Source organism: Felis catus, chromosome A3 (genome assembly GCF_018350175.1).
Source record: "Felis catus isolate Fca126 chromosome A3, F.catus_Fca126_mat1.0, whole genome shotgun sequence".
Taxonomy (NCBI): Eukaryota; Metazoa; Chordata; class Mammalia; order Carnivora; family Felidae; genus Felis; species Felis catus.
In genome coordinates this window covers 63,162,785-63,184,072 of record NC_058370.1, presented here as the reverse complement: position 1 = coordinate 63,184,072, position 21,288 = coordinate 63,162,785, and the positions used below count along the sequence as shown (strand labels likewise).

At 42.8% G+C, this 21,288-nt stretch overlaps 1 protein-coding gene across 8 annotated transcripts in view; it reads left to right on the top strand.

The window, feature by feature from the left end:
• Positions 1-21,288, top strand: part of THADA (THADA armadillo repeat containing) — a 332,244-nt gene that overhangs the window by 217,296 nt on the left and 93,660 nt on the right. For all 8 annotated transcript variants that reach the window (XM_045054143.1, XM_045054144.1, XM_006930069.5 and 5 more), the window contains one exon: positions 15,793-15,908. In XM_045054143.1, the coding sequence (XP_044910078.1) occupies positions 15,793-15,908 (116 nt within the window). The remainder of the gene's footprint in view (positions 1-15,792; positions 15,909-21,288) is intronic.

Sequence of the window (21,288 nt, the reverse complement as noted above, 5' to 3'; positions counted from 1 at the left end):
AATTTGAAATAGGAAGGAAAAAAAGACTACAATTTAAGACCATAAGGCTTTGCTATTATAAATATCCAGATATCCATTTTGTGAGACAAAAAGCCCCAGGAAAGATGCTTTGCTTCGCTTCCTTTGAATAAAATGAAAGCAGACTTTCTAGATTTACCCAAGAAATGAAATGGGTAGAAGCTAAAGTATTCGTTAAAGTGTTACCTGATTTGGGTCATTCAGGAAATAGGAAAATAAGAATGTGCTTACTTAGCCTATTTTAAAGTGTTTGCTTCTCCTAGGCAGGACAAATGAGCTGGGAATTGTTCCTCTGGATATGTGAATTTATGGAGCGTGCTCAGTTGGAAAAAGTATCAAGGATAAGCCTCTTGAGACTCATAACTAATAGAACTAATATCTTCAAGGGTCACCAAATGATTCTTCTGAGACACTGAATGGCACAGCTTATTCTTAGATATAAATCACAAAGGTGGAAAATGCAGCTTATGACAAAAAGGGCAAACTTGGTAATAAGTACTCTACTTATACTTCTCAAATGATTACCCTGAGGGATAATCATTAATTCATCCTTGCCATACACTTGGTCATTATTACGAGCTGTAGTAAGATGATTAGTCAGAAAGCACGGTTTCTGGGAAAATCATCAGAGACCGCTAAGAAAAGTATTGCTGAGGAATAATACTGCACGAGGCAGAAGTCCAGTGGCCAAGCAAAAACAACTGCCAAATAAAAAGAATATAAGCAGGTTCCACAAAGGAGTTAAGAAAGCTGCTTAATAATGCTGAACTGGGAGAACATGGATACCCCAGATAGATGGAGAGAGGTGAGGTGAGCTTCCTTTCTACGCCCACACCTAGCGGTGCCTGAAGTGCACCGCAAAATTAAAATCACACATGGGCATGCTGCTAACCATTAATAAGAATGACTAGTTTTTAAAGGCGTAATTACAAAGTACTTTTCACATTAATTATCTTTTAGACTTCATGATAGCCTCATGAGATGAGTTGTATTATCAGCTCCATTTTATAGAATGGGAAACAGAGGCTCAGAGAGTGTAAATAATTTTCCCGAAGTCACCAACTAGACTGCAAAGCCTGTGCTCTTACAGCAGGCCAGGGTTTCTCCACCTCAGCACTACCGACATATGGGGCTGGATGATCCTTTGTCTTGGGGGACTGCCCTTTGATCTGTGGGATGTTTCACAGCATCTCTCACCTCCACCCACGAGGTGCTGATGGTACCCCGTTCCAGTCGTGGCAACCAAAAAATGTTTCCAGACATTGCCAAATGGCCCACAGGGGTAAAACCACTCCACATTTAGGACCACTGGTCCAAAGTCTCAAGTTTCTCAGCAGAAAGGACATCAAGAGGAATGTCCTGTCGCCCCATTGCAGTCAGTCTGTTAACTGGCCAAGGAGGCTTGTTTGGGGGGGGGGGGAGACGCATGACAACTTCTAAACTTGATTCTCATAGCCTTCCAGCAATATAGGGAAAAGAGGCAGGCCAGAGTGGATTGTGGATGGTTACTTAGAGAGAGTGGCTGTCTTGTTCATCCAGTTACTCAACAAATAAACTTACCAGTGCCTGGGAGAATGGTTTCATTGAGACACCAGTGGTTGAGCTGAAGTAGGTTGAGAGGAAAGATCATGAGTTTCCTGGAGATGAGCTTGGGGGATGATAAATTCATGTAGATAACAAGACGCGCTGGTAGGCTAGGAGTAGTGGGCTGAAGGCCCAGGCCACAAACATATTCCCATCTGGAGGACTTGCATTCATTGGTCATTCTACTTTGCAAGCCACCCCATTTGCAAGCAGTCTTGGTGTTTACTTTCACTATTGAGTTAACTGTTGCCTTGAAAGTACTGTTTATCTCAGCCCACATGGTAATTGCCTTAAATTTAAAATCAAATCAACAAACTTTTGCATTCCAGTAAGGCTCTGTAGGAGATAAAACGACATGGTTTACACAAAAAGATAAATAGCAATCAAGGCAACATATCTTAGGTGCCAAATGAGTGGTTCAGATAATACATACTATGGAATGAGAGGATGGAGAAATTGCTCTACCCACAATTCTCAGGGAGAACTTCACAAAAGGGGCTGACTAGCTGAGGCTTAATGGATAAATGGAAATAATACAAAATCTGTATAGTGGACTGGGGATCACACAGCTCCCCATGTAAAAAAGTACCTTTTGATGATTATTTTAATGCCATCTAGTCCCATTATTTTAGAATATGTCTAATAGGAAATTCATGTAGAGGCTCGTCCGTGATAATTGTCCACAGTTCATTGTCAGAAAAACCCATAAGCAAAAAGGGTTTTTTGCTCACTCTGAGGTATTAGAGGAGGTTTGTAAGGACTGGTTTCACTGACCCCTTTGCCCTCATTAGATTCAGAGAATCATCCCTCTCTGAACAAAGGTGCCCTCATTGGAAACCGGGCTCAAGATTTGGAGAGACCTTATTGCAGCCTGTCTGTATGGCTTTGGGCATTACATAGTACTCAGCATGATGGTGGGAGGCGGTTATCAACAAGGGCGACAGAGGCTTTTGCTTCTCAAGACACTGCCTGGTTTATTCCACAAATCCCAGCCATCCAGTAGACGTTTACAATTCTGCATAAAATGGATGCAACTGTACTCACTGAGGGAGGTGTTGAATGGCAAATGAGCAAACAAACGAGGTGGAGGGGGAGCCACCCAAACCTCCATTCCTGGGGGCTTAGAAGAATCATTTTTTTCCTTCCTCCATGTGAAAATATAAACAGTTGCTTTATAAACAGTTGTCACTTTTTGACTTATAAAGATTCACAGTCTTTCCCTTTTGTTTACTTTGATGACCTTTGAAATAAGCTGCAACCCAAAGACTCAAAAGATTTTTTTTCCATCTTCATTTTTCATAAAGAGGAGTCTCTGTTACCACAGCTTGCTGGAAGCCAGCAGTCTCCTGAGGCTGGCTGTCACTTGGGTCCAGGCTTGCAGGGCCTTTTGCCCCAAACCCCCTCACTGGGCAGCTCGGAGTAATGTGCATTACCAGCCTGAGAGCATGCTAAAAGCCAGTTTTCTGTGGGTCAGTTCTTTTTATAAGGCAAATTTTACAGCTGCTCTAAATCTGGGACATGCAAATTGATATAATAACTTTGTATTTCCTTTGCTCTTGTTTGCCCGAGAGACAGTATTGGAGATAGGACTGCATCTCTCAGGAATGCTGTTCCCCCACCCCTGGTGGCACCTCGCCATGGCCAGCCTTCTCTACCTTCCGTGGCTCTTTCCTCTGAGCTGCTCTTCCACCCACACTGGGCACGGATCTGAAAAGTCCGAGAAGAGCAGGAGGAGCCTTGGAAAAGTCCTGATGTCTTGTCTTTCATGCCTTGAAAAGTTCCTTTTCTTTGATTTCTATCTCTTGGTGAGAAATAGCACACAGCCACCTGTCCCAGTTGACGTAGCGTGTGAATTTTCACATTGAGTATGGAGTTAGGGGATATATGATAAAAAGAGTATTATTTAGCTTTTATTGTTTCTGACTCCAGAAATAATGCATTCTTCCTTTGTGGTACTAGGACAGTCCCGTGTCTTAGTGGTGGTGGTAGTTACCCAAATCCGTGCATGGGATGAAACCGCCCCTCACACACACACACACACATGAATACACGTAAAATATGGCAAAAGCTGAGTAAGGTGTGTAGTCTAGTTAACAGCAATGTGCCACTGTCAGTATTCTGGTTTTGATGCAGTACTACAGACAGGTGAGACGTCACAGTTGGGGGAAGCTAAGCGAAGGTACACCAACTCTACTCTTTTGGCAACTTGTTATGAAACTGTAATTATTTCAGAATGAATTGTTTAAAAAAGTAATGCATTCTTACTGTAAAACATTCTAAATTCCAGAAACATGCAACATTGATTGTAAACAATCCCACCCTCGCCGTTAATAATTTGGCATCAGTAAAAACAGGACCATGCTATTTTTTGCAGCTTGCTTTCTCATTTACCAGTATGTCTTGGAGATAATTTCATGTCTGTCCATATAAATTTATAGCTTAAAAAAAAAAATGCCCGTAGGGCATCTGAGTGGCTCAGTCGGTTCAGCATCCAACTCTTGGTTTTGGCTCAGGTCATGAACTCGTAGGTTCGAGCCCCACATCGGGCTCTGCACTGACAGCACAGAGCCTGCTCGGGATTCTCTCTCTCTCTCTCTCTCTCTCTCTCTCTCTCTCTCTCTGTCTCTCTCTCTCTCTCCCTCTGTCTCTGCCCGTCCCCCACCCATGCTGTCTCTATCTATAAATAAATACTTAAAAAAATGTTTGTATAGCTTGACTCTATATGATGAGATACCTGTAGTAGTATTCCATAATTTTTTCAACTGGTCTTGTATTGGTTGTTTCTGAATTTTCCCGTTGCAGTCAGTGCTGCCGAAGATCATCCTTGGGCGTCTTTATCTTTGCCCATACCTCTAAGTGTTCTTGTGAAATAAATTCCTAGAAGTGGGTATTGCAAGACTGAGAAAGCAGCATGTTTTACATTTTGATAGCAACGGCCAGACTTCCAAGTTGCCGCTTTGTCCAACTTCGAGGGTTACCATTTGTATGGAATATATCATATGTGCAACAAAATGGCCCTGCTGGCTACCCCCAACATGTCTGTGACCAATTTATACTCCCCGCAGTGATGAATGAGAGTGGCCATTTCCTTACCCAGTTACTAAGTGGGTCCTACCCACTTCAGAAAATTTTCTGTGCAAATCAGTTTTTTTTTTTTTGAGTATTGTTTTAGTTGCACTTCCTTAAACATTAATGAAATGAAACATTTCTTCATGTGTTTATTGGCTATTTGTATTTCGTCTGTGAATTGCTTGTTTATATTCCTTGCTAAATATTTGCAGTTCCCAAAGAGTGTGCCAAAGTGCTGTGGGATATTTTAAATTTTTGTGAGAAGCCCAATGATACTTGCCATCTGTGAGATACTATGGGAGCTACTAGCTTGAAGTAACATACAGTTATCAACCTTAGCTCACGTTGTACTCCTTTTGATGATGCCATATATCTTTGCAAAGTTGAGTATTTGATAGTTGCTGTGGTAAAAACAAGTACCATGGGAAGGGTATGATGAATAGGAATGAGGGTGACGGAGTCCAGTGACTCCAAGGCTTGGGAAGTTAGGAAGTATCCAACAGGCACACACATCTCATTAGTAAGTAATTGTGGTTATTAAAGAATGAAATCAAAATATTTTTTCTTTCAACTTATGTGTATTATTTTTTCAAACAGTTTCGCAGTTGTTAGGGCATAAATACTTACTAGGTTGTTTGGACCTAACTACTTAATAAATGGAACTGTTCGATATTTCTTTTGGCCTGGAGGCACCATGAAAAAATTATTGAGGTGTAAGGGTGCTATGAATGGAGAAAGCTTGTAATTCCCAGCCATATTTCATTCCATGACTTTCATTTCTGTTACTGGTTTGCAAGAGGTTTGTTCCTTGAAGGAATTAGCAAATGGTTTGCCCCTTATTTTTTTGGTTTTGAATATTCCTATTAATTTTTGCTGTCCCAGAGATTTCGGTTGTTATATTGACATATTTATACATCTATTTTTTTTTTTTTTTAGTTTGTGGCTTTGTGTTCGTTCTTAGAAAGCCCATTTTTTACCAGAAGATTATAAAATATTTTCCTGTTTTCTTCTAGCACTTTTGTAGTTTCTTTTTTTACATTTGATTAGTTTCTCCATCTAGAATTTATTTCAGTGCAAGGCTTTGGGTAGGGACCCAACTGTATTCTTTCCCTAAGACCTAGTTGGTTGTCTTAATACCCTTTGTTGAATACATTAGTCTCTTCACTACTGTTTATAGTGGTTTTTTAATGTTTATTTATTTATTTTGAGAGAGTGCGTGTGCGCTCAAGCGTGTACACATAAATGGGGGAGGGGCAGAGAGAGAGAGAGAGAGAGTCCCAAACAGCCTCCCCTGTCAGCACAGAGCCCAACTTGGGGCTCAAACTCACAAACCGTGAGATCATGACCTGAGCCGAAATCAAGAGTTGGATGCCCAAACAATTGAGCCACCCAGGCACCCCTCTTCACTACTGTTTAAATGTCACTTTTACCATCTTCTGGACTCCCTTCTCTCCCTTCCAGTGCTTAGTGTTCTGTCTTAGAATTTATGCATTTTATTTGTTAATATACATAACTTCTTTACTACATCATAAGCTTTTTATACTTATTTCATCTCTGTGACCTATAGCTGCTTTCTCTTTACCTTCTTCTCTCCTAAAGCCTTTTTCTATAACTTAAATATACACAAATGTAGTTAGGATAATATAATGAACCTCCATGTACCCGTCACTCAACTTCAACATTTATTGATTTATGACTAATTTTTTTTCATTTATTCCACCACCTCCTTCCTTCCTCCTTTCTCCTTTCTTCCTTCCTCCTTCCTGGATTGCTGAAGTAAACTGTCTTGACTGAACAAATTATCCTTATTATTTTTCATCAACAAGCTTTGGTACATCAAAGAGATCCTTATTTATCTCAGTATTGTTGTTAAGGAAACTCAAGAGTTGAAGATCCAGATAGATAGAAGAGATAAATCAGCAAGCATAATAAACCTTCTCCTAAATAAGTTAAACTGGGATATCTTTTACAGAAAAATAATTTGTAATTTAAAACATTTTATCCAGGGCACCTGGGTGACTCAGTCCGTTAAGCATCCGACTTCGGCTCAGGTCACGATCTCACAGTTCGTGGGTTCAAGCCCTGCATCGGGTTCTGTGCTGACAGCTCAGAGCCTGGAGCCTGCTTCAGATTCTGTGTCTCCCTCTCTCTCTCTGCCCCTCCCCCACTCGCGCTCTGTCTCTCTTTCTCTCTCAAAAATAAATAAACATTGGGGTACCTGGGTGGCTCAGTCGGTTGAGCATCCAACTTCGGCTCAGGTCACGATCTCACTGTTCGTGAGTTTGAGTCCTGCGTCGGGCTCCGTGCTGACAGCTCAGAGCCTGGAGCCTGCTTCAGATTCTGTATCTCTCTCTCTCTCCGCTCCTTTCCAACTTGTACTCTGTCTCTCTCTCTGTCTCTCTCTCAAAAATAAACAGTAAAACAATTTTTTTAATAAATAAAAAATTTAAAAATAAATAAACATTAAACAACAAACAAACAAACAAATAATTAAAGCATTTTATCCATACCTTTACAGAAATGTATCTTATGTTCCAAAGTTAGGAACTCTTTGGTTAGAACAGATATTATTATATCAGTGGAAATTGTTAATACTTTACATGTAAACTTTTGTAAGTGAGGTTAAGACTGAATACCTTTGATATCACTTTCTTTTTTTTTTAATGTTTATTTATTTCTTTTTGAGAGAGAGACAAAGAGAGAGCAAGCACAAGCAGGGGAGGGGCAGAAAAAGAGGGAGAGAAAGAATCCCAAGCAGGCTCCGTGCTATCAGCACAGAGGCTGATGTGGGTTCGAACTCACGAATCGTGAAATCATGACCTGAGCTGAGATCAAGAGTCAGATGTATAACTGACTGAGCCACTCCAGTGCCCCTGACATCACTTTCTCAACCTCACTCTTACCCAGTAGCTCAGGGCCCCTGAGACTTCTTCTGGGTGAGGGGACTCTTATTTGCATTGTAAAATTTGGAGCACCAGCCCAAAGATGATCTAAGACAAATGAATACTCACTCTCTCATTAATACTGTGTATTTCTCCTACCCATTTGTGTGGGGAGAGTTTAGAAAGTCATTTTTAGCACTCCAGCTGCTGCTCTGAACATAGGCTGTGCTTCTGCCACCCCTGGAAGGGAGGCATGCTACAGTTCCAACTCACTAAATGCTCCATTCATGGAGCCCCTCTCTACACCAGACAAAGCTCCATATCCTTGGGGCCCAAGGACTATGAAGAACAGGACACAGTCCTTGCCTTCAAAGAGCTATACTCCAGGAAAGGAAATTGTGGATTGATAACTATGATGACAGGATTAAAAATTTTTTTTTAAATCAAATTAAATAAGCCGTTGGGTACTGAGTAGGAGAAGAGTATGTCTTGGGTCAGAGAGGGGGGTGGTGGTTGATGAAAGCTGAGGAAGGTTTTATGGAGGAGGTGATGTTAGCTGGGCCTTACAGTATGAATGGAATTTTAGTAGGCAGAGTTGGAGAGGGTGGTGGGGGGAGAAATAGAAGGAGCATCCTGGACAGAAAAGCATTTGTAAGTTGTCAGGAATGGGAAATTGTCCCATTCAGCTACAAAATAGATAGACGAAGTGGAGGAAATAGGAGGTAAAAACAGAAAAGTAAGTCGAGACTTCAGTGCCCAGCAAATTCTTCAGGCAATTGGAAGTCATTGAGAGATTTTGAACTTGGGAGTGATACAGTCAGGGCTTTAAGAAGTTTCTCTGTAGTCAAGTGTAAAATAAGTTTTGGAGGCAGAGACCAGTGAGTTGTTTTCATCTTCCAGGTGTAAGATCTTTGGTTCCTGAACTAGAACAAGGGGAGTGTTCACAGAAAGGAGGGAATGAATTGACACACGAAGTGACTTTTCAGACCCCTACAGACTTTGTGTGTGCGTACATATTAGTCCTTAAAGATATTCATGGCCTGTTTCCTGTGATTCTCTTCCCCAAGCCAGTGTCAACTAGGAAGTAATTACACATCACAATTAGCACCCTTTTTCTGACAGCAGCAACAGCCAAGTGTCACCTTTTGGGAACTTCCCGAGACCTTCCTAAGGATTTTTCCTCATCTGATAAATAGGTTGAGGTTTGGAGGAGTAACCACTTGAAATGCTTCCTGTCCTGCCCTCTAGGATTGGTGGGTAACTATGGGTGGCACTTGCCCACCAAGCCCTTTCTTGTAGGGGTGACCAGGCTGAGTAGCTGAAGTGTCCCATGGTCATGCCTCCCGTCGATTGGGCTGTCAGTAAAAAGGACAATACGCTGAGCCCTGTACAGATGCCATGGGTGGGTCCATACTCCCAGTAAGCACCGTGCCCTGCACTGTGGAAATCAGAAGATAAGAAAGGTGTTCCTAAGAAGCCTGTGGTCTGGTTATGGATACGATTAATAGACCTGAAGCAGAAAACAATTAAATCCTAAACCTCATTGTAGTGATTAGAAAAGATACATAAGTTGGAGAACTGTCTCTTGCTTTCCCATCTCCTACCCGCCCACACACACACCCCACACCCACATACAAATGCAGTCTACCTTTTAAATAATTTTTGCTGTATCTCTTTCTCCACATTTGTGTGATTAAGCATGTTTCTGTGAATTAGAAAGTTTAGATTCCTTTCTCAGCCATCCCCCCTTCTCACACCCTCCCCCTTTCAGTCTGACTCAAAGCCATAAAATACTCCTGCCTGCCTGCCTTTCCTTCTGTTTGTATGAATTAAGTCGACAGGATAAATATTCACATTCCCAACTACAGGCTGCAACAATGTTTGCCTGTTCTGCCCAGTGAGTCGAGAGAGAAAAAGGGGGCCTGACATCACCCTATACTGTACATTCCCGGCATAGATCATTTATTCAAGTCCCTGAAAAAATACAGATGTTTTACCAGCCGAAATAAAATCCTGTGTAAACACTGAGCTTGGAAAAATGTGGCTCTGACTTAGCCGTGGGGGTTGGGGCAATGCAGAGAGAAGGCAAGGCAAAATGGCAGATACAGAAATTTTATACTTGGCTGAATGTGATAGGGGCAAACGTGTTCTCCCAAAGCCTGCATGCTGCAAAAGAAGAATAGGATTTGTGGTTAAGAAAATATAGTTGCAAAAGTGGATACAGGTGCTGATCTTCCAAGTCTGGGATGGTGAATGATTACAATACATTCAGCTCATTTATATCTGACCTCTGAAATGAACATCTCTTTTCTTTTTGGAGTTGTCCTTTTTCACAGCCTGCCTAACCTGGTCCTGTTATTGCTGGATCCTGCTGTTTCTGGAGCTCAGCTGCTGTTGATTTTATAAGGGGGAAAATTGCCTGGAAGCCATGCTTGGTGAAGAGGAAAACCCATCTCGGCGTTGCATTCCCAAACAGCCATATATCATCTTGATCTTGTCTAACACAAGTCACTATTTTAGTCTAGCAGCATAAACCAGACATACTTTACTGGTGCAGTGCAAGTTTTTTCAGAGATCTGCCTCATGACTCTTTTTAGGCCTGTGGCACTTATTCAAAGAGTATTACATTCGCTCCTGTGGAGTCACTTTTAAGATTCAAAGCTGCCCAAATGGACCCAGTGCTTCATACAGATGCTTGGGGGCTCCCCCGAGTCTCTCTGTGTTTAGAGTAGGCATGGGGGTCGGCAAGGAGTAACTATTTCCAGGTTCTCCAGATTCCTCTTTGGTTCTCCTGGAGTTTCTCGGGGCTTGCATCTCAAGGGCAAGGACACTAGCCTGCTGCCAGCTGCTTCCTGGCCTCCCGTCCTGAGGGCATCTTCTGGCCAGTCCCACTGCCTGCGATAGTCCTGGGTGGTGCTGCTGGTTTGCCCTTGGTTGTTTGCGTGCGCTTTCTGTCTTTCTGACTGGGTTACAACCATCTTAAGTTGGCACAGCTTCCTCCTGCTTCTTTTGCCAAAGACACCTCTTCCTCCACTCTAGTCTTTTTTTTCTAAGAGCCTGCAGAAGCTAGAGGCAACCCACTGGCCTTTGTCCCAGGGTGGTCATTAATAGAGCTCCTTTTCACTCTCAAAAGAATTCGTGCTTTCCAAGATAAATTACCCTGACTAGAGCAATCATCAAGTGGATATTCCTAACCCAACTCATGAGATCCCTTTTCCTCATTCCCAGACCTGCCACGGGATATTATTCCCTTGTGAGCCCCGTTGTGGAGGATGGCTCTCCATCACCAGCTGCCTGAGTTAAGAGGCTCTTTTCTGACCTGCAACTCCATGTCTAACACCAAGTTGCCAAGTACTGCTTCTTCAGCTTCCAAAATGTCTCTCAAATGTATCCTTTCCTCTCCGTTCCACTCCTTTTACCATCCAGACCGGGGCTCTCACAAAATCAGAGTCCTATCAGCACCAGGCAGATAAGTGAATGAAGGGAGACGAGGATAAACACATGGCCCTCCGAGTCCAATCCTTTGTTTTGAAACTTTTGAAAGAAGTCTGAGCTCAGTAAATATTTTATTTTCCTCTTGTTTCTCCAAAAGTTAAAAAGAAAGAAAGAAAGAAAGAAAGAAAGAAAGAAAGAAAGAAAGAAAGAAAGAAAGAAAGAGAAAGAAAGAAAGAAAGAAAGAAAGAAAGAAAGAAAGAAAGAAAGAAAGAAAGAAAGAAAGAAAGAAAGAAAGAAAAAGGCACATAAGCAGTGATAAATGACACTGACACTCCACCTTAGGCCCACGAATAATAGGCAGTCGTGGGTGTGACAGTGAACTGGACCTCCGCAGGTGACTGTTGACCCCCAGGTCTTCTGATTTTTCAAAAGAAGTTGGAAATCAGGATGATTCTGATGTGAAATCTCCCAGTTCGTAAATGACGGGCTAAAACTACTGTGTAGGTCAAAGAAAACACCTGCAGCTGCTTTGAGCCCACCCACCATCCTTGGCTCTCAGTATCTGGTTTTGACCCTCACCACCTCTAGCGTAGACTAATAGTAATCTTGGTCATCCTGCCCCTTCCAGTTCCAGCCTCCACACTGCCCTGGTCTTTCCTTTCCAAATGACACATCTAATTATTTGAGCACTGTTTCTAAAGCGGCCTTTGCCACCTACAGAACAGAGGACGCGTCCCTTGCTGGTGCATTTAAGATCCTCCTCATTCTGACCTGACTCCTCTTTCCAGCTGTGTCTTCTATCACCCCACACACCGCTGGCTGTGCTCTCGCCACACACAATTACTTGCTGTTCCCTGAGCAGTCCTGATGCTTTCCTTCCATTCATAGGTTTTTTAAAGAACAATTATAGGGGCGCCTGGGTGGCTCAGTCAGTTAAGCGTCCGACTTCAGCTCAGGTCACGATCTCGCGGTCCGTGAGTTCAAGCCCCGCGTCAGGCTCTGGGCTGACGGCTCAGAGCCTGGAGCCTGCTTCTGATTCTGTGTCTCCCTCTCTCTCTGCCCCTCCCCCGGTCATGCTCTGTCTCTCTCTGTCTCAAAAATAAATAAATGTTAAAGAAAGAAAGAAAGAAAGAAAGAAAGAAAGAAAGAAAGAAAGAAAGAAAGAAAGAAAGAAAGAAAGAAAGAAAAAAGAAAGAAAGAAAGAAAGAAAGAAAGAAAGAAAGAAAGAAAGAAAGAAAGAAAGAAAGAAAGAACAATTATAGATTTCCAGAAAAACTGAGCAGGTAGTACAGAGAGTTCCCATATCTTCCTTTCCTCTCCAGTTTTCTCCTGTTATTAATATTTAACATTGGAGTGGTATGTGTGTTACCATTAGCGACACATTATTTTTAACTGAAGTCCATAATTCACGTTAAAGTTTATTCTTTTTGTTGGCGATACTGATATTTTAATACCCTTTCAGATTTTTTTTTATAATTGAGTTTCCTCTGCTTGCACGGTCTTCCCCAGATTCTGGCAAGATTTGCTTTAAGGCCAAATAGGAATATCACTTGTTTTGCAAAGCCTTCTCTGACTATTTTTGGAATGGGGGCTGGAAGGGAGGGAGCAAACAGGAAAAGGGAGAGAACTAACATTTTTATCATGTGCCTAATGTGTCAAGTAGTAGTATATATTCCTTTGAGTCTTTCTGCAGATACTATTATACAGTGTTTCACTGAGGAAGCAGAGGTTAGGTAAGTTGCCCAAAGCCCCACGGCTAGTAACTGGGTGGACACCCATGTCCACCTGGCTCCAGAGCCTGTACTCCTCCCACAGGGCTGCATTTCCCCACCCTGATCTGGCCTCCCTGCTCTCCCTACTGCAGTGAGGGGTGCAGTGTTGTTCAGCTCTGTCTTCTCCTCACACGTGTTTGCAGCAGCTCACCAAACCCAAGGGCATGTGTCCCAAAGGCAGAGTCCATATGGGAAGAGGCACCACTTACCGGCGTCAGTTCAGCAGAGGTTTGTTCAGTTCCTGCTCTGCACCGGACTTGGTGGAGGGTGAGGCCAAGCCTAAGAGGAAGGTGATGGCGATGCTGTGTGCAGGTCATAAAATTGCGACCAGGCAGAGCCAGGGAAGCTATGGACTTTCCGTTTATCTGTGACTAGGATGTAAGCTGTGGGGAGCAGGCATTCATTTGTTCTGTGCAGAGGCTCCTAGGACAGTGCCCAGTAGTAATTGTTGTTTAAATATTTGTGACAAGTTTGGGCCACCTGAAGTGACACTACACTTCTTAGACTGCTCACGTGCATTCAGTGGGTCACACAGCTTCGCTTTCTCTTTGGGTTCAGTGCAGTCCTATATCATAGGCTGTCTGCAAATTGTCCCAGGCCTGGGCCAGACTGTACTCCTGGCCTGGAAGTTCTCCTGAACCAGAACTTTCAGAGAAGGAGGAAGGAGGAGGAATTGCTTTGCCCCCACCGTCTTTTCAGATCCTGGGAGCTGCCTGGTGCTCCTGGACCTGACCTTGGACCGTAGTTCCAGAGGCCCAGCCTCACCTCTGGACTTCACCCCAAACGATGGCCTCATTTTGCTTGAACAAATTAAAACAAACCCTCTAAATGTCATGTGAAGGTAGCCGTGTGTTCAAATATAGTCATTAATTTTCTTAAAGAAAAAAAAATGATCTCAAATACAGTAACTTGTTTCAGACATTTGTTTACAAAGCTTTTCTCCCCTCTCCCCGTCTTCTCCTCTCCCTCTCCTTCCCTGCCCGGTTTTCCCTTGACTTCTGTGACCCTTTCACTTCTCTGGCCCTGTCTCTCCTACATGCTTCTTTCCACCGCGGTTCTTTTAAGTGTACCTCCCTCTGCAGTTGTCCCATGTAAATAGATCGCTCTCTGTTCCTGGTGAATAACCAGGATCACAATTGTTGTCTGGGTTGTGCCCAAGGTGACAGAATTGATGGACCTGGAGGCTGATTTTCATAAACCAGAGCTATGAAGCGTTTCAAAAACAGCCTTGTTTTTGCCAAGTAAGGTGAGCAAATATAGGACTAAGTTTAAACATCCATCAGGAGTTATTTTTGAGGTGATTGCTTCTAAATGAGAGGCATTCGAAAATCTCGCAGCTTTCTTTACAAGTAAATTCCACAGTCATGTATTTTGCTGGTGTCTGCTGATTAATTACGATCCTGTGACACCATGAAAAACCCTGGTGGTTGGTTGTGTGCAGCTGTGGAGAAAAGTAAAGCAAGGCCCAGTGAGTTTGCCAACTCCTTCAGGATAGTGCGGATTCAGGCAGAGGGAGGTGTTTTTTTTTCTGGCAGTCACCACAGAAGAACAGAAGCCCCAGCCAGACCCATTTCTCCAGACTTCTCGACGGGCGGTTTGTGTCCCTGCGGGGGTGTGGTGAAGTAGTGATACTTGATCTGTTGCCTCTGAATAACAGATCCATTATTAGAGGAAGCATTTTCAAGTCTCCACATCGGGATTGTGTGCCTTCTCCTATACGATTACTTGTGTTTAGACGACAAAAAGAAAGAAAAAATAGTAGTTACATATAGTAAAGTAATCACAGTGTATTTTGATTCTTTAACCAGAGGTGCTCTGCATGTGTTTGTTGTGGGTAATTGCAGACGTCTGACCCAGGAAAACAGCCAGCTCACTCCCATTTAGGGGTCTGATGATTCTGGATCTCTTTTATCTTGGCCTCTTCCTTTTTCTCATTATTCCCTTCCATATTTAACTTTCACTTAACGCTCCTTGTTGGCAGGAGAGAAAAAGTTGAATCTTGTTGCTTAGGAAGTCATCTGTAGCTCTGGTGAAGGACACAATAGGGAAAGAAAACAGACTAATTATTAAAATAGACTTTCAAAGTTCTCGGTGTGTTTATCCATACTTGTGTTGCTCCGCCCACCTCCCCCCCCCCCTTTTGATTTCCTTAATGGGGCTGAAGGGTTTCTGTGACATGCGTCCTTCTCCTTGGCACTGGCTGAGGTCAGAGGATCTCTCTCTCTGCTGCAGGTGCAGGTTTGTGCTCCTCACAGTGTTGTTGATGTCATCACTGAGCGTGAATCCACAACATGCTTACGTAAGCTGCGTGCACATGCACACAGTCATGGGTCTGCTGGATCTGTGGCCTTCATTCTAAATAGAAGCCACCTAGAGATACAACAGGATTTGTCTTTCTCTGCTCAATTCTAATATGTAATGCCATGTAGAGTGAGAATAGGATGCGTCTGCCTTGGTGCCTCCATTCCGGACATCTCCGTGGAGAACTGCTAAAAATAAAATCTAAACAGTTTACAAACATCACTACCCTGTGCTTGCAAAGGCAGGCATCATTGTGGCCTGCTTCTTTGGCCAAGACTGTTCTGATAAACCCAGCACATGAGCCAGTTTGGACTGTGAGACCGTTGATTTTTCCCTCTTCAGCAAGACTTTGATTTTAAAAAGGTACATTTTTTTATATGAGACCACTAACATAGAGCAAGTCGTTTGCCTTTCTTTGCTAAAATCAATGTATAGGTTTTCTGTAGCTAGTAAGCTCTTGGATCAAATAACTGGTCCCTGAATAGTCCCCTTTGCTTGGAATTGTGCAGGGAACCCAGGGCATAGGTCGGGATTGAGGACATAGGGTTCTTACCAGTTGCTGTGTCTTCCCACACCAACGTGGTTTTCTGCAAAGAAACCAGAGCTGTGTTCTGCAGGTGTCTGTTTTCTTTGAGGGGAATATTTTGAGGAAACCTAACAGGGAGGAACTGAGCATTTAGGAAAAATATATTTTCACAGCAGGATATTGCTTTTTCTCTTTTTTGGTTTAGGTTTTCCATTTGTTACAAGCCTTCTCAGACTCCAAATACAGACTGAATGCATACTTTCAGCAGGAGCTGGCTGACGTTGCTGTTTGTACCAGAGCCAAACTCTGGCTGGCCGAGAGGTATGTTAAAACCCCACATGAGCGAGGAGTTATCAGGGGTTAGGAATACATTGGAGAATTGCTGTTTCTAGTTGTGGGAGTTTTAAAAGTCGTTGGCATGAGTTTTATAAACTTATTGGAGTATTTATCTTTTTAGAACTTTGGGTTGTGGTAAAGAAAGAAAAATATTTTCCTGACAATTTTTCTGAAACTGCTCTATGGCTGGGGGGCATGTAATATGGCTTTTTATCTGTCCACCAATCAGCTTGTTTCTATTAATACCTGCCATGTGCCCAAGCCTGTGTCAGATGTTATGGCAATGAAAGGCAATAACTGACTAAATCATGTGGTACAAACTCTTAGGCGCCATGGCAATTCATAGATTAAAGATTGGGGTAAGACTTGAATAGGTACGGGGAGACCATTAGGGTGTGAATAAGAAAAAGACGTGGAAGTTGCCCCTTGTAAGGTAGGTAGTAGAATAGCTTGAATTTTGAATAATCAAGGCAAAGGAGTGTGGATACATTTTTTTTTTTTCACTCTGGCCATTGTCAATTTATCGTGGAACTTAGAATATTTACTATGTGAAAGATGGAACAAAAAGAATTTCTCATTTAATACGCAGGGAGTCCTCTCTATAACATTGTGTTCAAATCTGTGTAAGACTCTGATGTTGGTAGGAGAGTGTTACTGCAAGGACCCCCCCCCCCACACACACACACACACTGTGTCCTCTGTAAGCTCCAATACACTGGGTCCAGCAGAGGCCCACATGCTACCACATTCCATGCTGGAGTGTCTTGCATTTGGTTAGGAATCAGTGCATTGGTTGTCTAACATAGAAACCTTTTTTGTTTTTCAAAAACGAACTTTTGTTCCCTTTTGTTGGCTCCCTACCTTTTGGAGGCAGGAAACGGGTATAGTATGAGGCCCGAAAGTCAGTGTAATCCAACAAAGTCTATTGAACACAGGCTGTAGCCTGTGGCCTTTGTGTTAGGAGATGGAAGGGACGCAGATATAGAAGAACTAGCTCTGACTTCAAGGAACTCAGATCCAGGAGGTAAGGTAATAATTTGCATCCATATGACAAGGGTAATAAGAAATGTATGTAATAAGCACGGGAGTAGCCCAGAGGAGGGACGGGGAAGGGCCTTCAAGAGATGAGTAGAATTTTACCAAGTGGCCGGGGCAGGGAGGGCATTCCGGGCTCGGGTAATGTCAGAGTCAAGAACATGACTGCGTGAAATGGCAAGGCGACGATGGAGAACTATAAAGGTAGCTCTTCTGGAACCTAGTAGAAGGTACATGAGACCACGGGAATACATGGAGGCCACTCGGCAAAAGCTCCTAAAGGAAACCTTTAGGCAAAAGGGAGCCCCTGAAGAATTTCTCAGTGTGTAGATATGAGTCTCCATGTCTGTCTAAATACCTATAGCTTTGGATGGGGATATTGATGGGGAAATTCTCTCATGTCTGAAATGCCAGTAAAGTGATGGTTGCCTCTTATTTTTAGACCAGTTTTTGTTTTCTCTCTTTTATGTAGAGAGAGCGAGTTGATTGACCATAAACTGCCTCTGAGCCTAGTATCATTTGCTTTTCATGTGGCTTTTAGGTAACTCCCCTAAGCTGCCTTTTTTGGGAGAATAGGGAATTCTAATCACATTTGTGCTCTCGTCTGTGTATCAGTTAGCAGACCAGGTCCTCCTAGCTGTTGTTTCTGGGGATCCGGAAGTCAGGGCTCTCCAGGAACCATCCTATGGAAATCTCTGTTTCCATCCAGGAATACCCCAAGAGGGAACCTGAATCTCCTATTCTTCAAGTGCTATAAAAGAGTTTCTGCCCCCTTAGCCTGCTACCCTTTCATGGCTGTCATAAAAAATCATCATCTGCTGCCTTCCTGAGCCCATTCCTTCTTGTTGAGTGGGAAGGAGCAGATGGTGTAACAGGCCAGCATTTGAATGGACCTTCGTGCTGTGCAGTCAGTGCCTAAAGATGGATGACCAAGCTGCCTTCAGCCTCCTCTTCAGCTGGAGAGGACCCTGTGGCCTCTTTAACTTTCCCTCTGGTCCCTATTGCAGTTTTCTATTTAGGTTTTTCAGCATCATCACTCCCCACCCCCCTACCCCCCCCCCCCACACACACACACACTTTCTCTGATTGTTCTCCATGACATTCCAGCCCTAGAAAACAAAAGCATGAATCACCGCAGTTCACTGCATTTCCACCTTCCTTGCTGAGAGTCTAGGAAAGCCACTTTTATGTTTCCAGTACAGTCAACTCTTTATTATCCAAGTGTGAACTTTATACTTTGTGGGTGGTCTGTAGGTGGTTCCTAACACCAGGCTTCCTCTTGCTCCCAACACACTTTTACCGTATTAATCAGGATGTGTTCAGAGCCTGAAATAAAGTTTGGGAGGAAAGCACACTGCCAGAGCACAATTCATTCCAAAGCTGTGTATCAGTTTTTCTGTATTATCCACCTCATTGACATGATAACCTTGAGGTCCCCAAATAGAAAAGTGTACAATTGTATATAAGTGATGAAGCTTCAGCCTGCCCCGTGAGACACACCTGCCTTGTCCCTGAGGCCCTTTGAGAGTGTTGCTGTGGGAAGCTGTGTGTCTAATACTTTCATGCTCACGTGAGCCCATTCTGGGTCCTAATGGGCCATTCTTGAAGCCAACCCCTGTGTTCACGTTATCACCTGCCTTTCCCGTGAAAGACGTGGCAATGTGGAGTATTCCCAGTTCTAATGGGATGGTAACCTTCAGTTCTAATGCTGAAGAGACTCTTTATGTCCCTAGCAATTTACATATGAAAGAAGAATAAATGTTCCTTTGTGCCTACTAAGGATTTTCTGTATCTTTTGAGTATAAACTATGAAACATTAATGTTACTGAAAAAAAAAAGTTTAAATTTTTTCTTCTACAATTTATTTGATTATTGACTTGAGTTCATTCAGTCCAATAAGTACATAAACATTAGTGAGGGTGTCATTTATTTGTCCTTTTATTCCCGAAGAAGGTTTTTAAAAAAAAAAAAATTCTTTGGAGCCATTGGATAACCAATTTGGTTTTTAAAATTTTGACCCTGAAACTGAGGGCACATAAAATAAAGACTTTTGTCATATATTTATGTTTTGACTTTGCAAGATTAATTGGGATTTATATGAGGTGGTTAAGCAATAGCCATGGAGTTGTTGGGGAATTTTTGGTGATGAACGGCCAGCTGGCAACATGGCCTGAGGAGAGGCCTGGGCTTCTGCTCTTACAGGCCGCTTTTCATTCCAAGATGTCAAAGCCTTTATGGAAATCAGCTCATTAATCCTTCAAGTTCCTTCCTTCCCCTTTTTCCTCCATCCCTCCCTCCTCAGTCCAGGTCAGTGTCTCTCTCATGGCGAGAAGGCAGTTTACCGGCTACTGAAGGAAAATGAAGCCGACCCAGGCCAGAAGTGGGGTGTGCATTGGGGTCCGTGGCAGGCCTGGAGAGGCTGGCTGCAGGTGCTCTTCGAGGGCTATCAGCAGTCTCCTGCCTCCTGCCCCCCCCCGAGCCCCCCCCCCCCGTGTGGCCCCGTCTGCCACCCTTGCAAATGACAGATTCTAGCCCTGCTGCCCCAACTGGATCGTAGGCCCCACCTAAATAGGAAGGACTTTTCGAAAGCCCTGTCAAATAGGACTAAGAGGTGAAAAGACTTACTATTTTGATTAAGAGTTGGAATTATTATTTGGGGCTTAAAATTTTTCGGAAATCGATTTGGTTATAAAAGGAAGAAGTGTGTGTGTGTGTGTGTGTGTGTGTGTGTGTGTGTGTGTGTGTGTGTCTGTGCGCACGTGCGTGTGTGTGTGTGTGTGTGTGTTTAGATAAATGTGGTGAACTGAATGAACCATCAGACTAAATAAGTACAATGGATGATGGGATGACCAGGAAGAAAAATGTGCCCCACTAAATTTTTTTCACCTTTTTTTTTTCTTGGTTGTCAGTGTAGTGTATGCTTATCCTAGAAAAGTAGGCAAGTGTGAAATTTGAAAGCGAAGAGAATTTAAGTCTGCTTTTACCAACATTCGGGTGGAAACCACCATTTCTAGTTCACAGTTTTATGTATGTACTTACTTCATCTTTTCTCCTGTGCCTTTTTTTTTTTTAACAGAGTTGAGGTTTTGCTGTAGCTAAAAGTTAGAGCTTACTTTTTTCACTTAACAGTATCATGAAAGTATTGGCTATTATTATTAAAAACTCTTGATGATGGCCAAGAAGGAAAATAGTATGGTGTTTCCTCAAAAAATTAAAAATAGCATTACCATGTGATCTAGCAATTCAACCCAAATGAATTGAAAACAGGGTCTTGAAGAGATATTTGTATATTCATGTTCACCGCTGCATTATTCACAATAGCCAAAAGGTGGAAGTAATGTAAGTGTCCGTTGATGGATGAATGGGTAAACAATGTGATATATATGGACCACATAATATTATTCAGCCTTAAAAAGGAAGGAAATCCTGACAAGTGCTACAACATGGATGAACCTTGGGGATATAATGCCAAGTGAAATAAGCCTGTCACAAAAAGACAAATGTGGTTCTGATTCCACTTACACGAAATACCTAGAGTAGTTACATTCATGGAGACAGAGTAGAGTGGTGGTTGCCAGGGGCGGGGGAGGGGGAATGAGGAAGCAGCATTTAAAGGGTATAGAGTTGTAGTTTTACAAGATGGAAAGAGTTCTGGAGTTTGTGACTCTTGGTATTGGCATTTATTAAGTACCCAGATTGGCTGATGGTGAGTTTTTACTTCAGGCAGTAGTTCTTAATGCTGATGGCTGCATATTAGAATCATCTGGAGAGGTTTTAAAACCTGATGCCAGGTTCCCCCTCCAATATTTCTGATTTTTTTTTTTTTGGTTGAGGGTGTGGCCCAAGAACTGGTAGTTTTAAAACTCTCCAGGAGATAGTAAAATTCAGTCAGATTGAGAGCTACTGATGTGTTCTTGTGCCCTATTGTGTCTCACATCTCCTTGAGAAAGAAGATGAAGGATGAACATCAAGCAAAGTAGCAGTTATGTTAGAGGGCACTTGTGTTTTCTTCTAAGGCCACAGATTCATTTAAGAAAGTTGGAACGACCATCCCTGTAGCCTGCTACCCAGAAGATACAGTCATTAACTCTTTAGTGCCACAGATGTGCCAGTGTGAGGGGCCACACCGTTGTGCACTTTCATATACGAGTGAATTTCTGGGATAGATTACTTGAAAGATGCCTCAGCAAAGATATATTAAGTTATGTCAGTTGCCATCAGAAGTGCCATTTAAACCTGATGCTCTGGTGTGATCTACTGTCCTAGAAGCTTATGGCTCATTTTTGGTTTTTGAGGTAAGGCTTGAATAGAATAGGCTATATACCTGTAT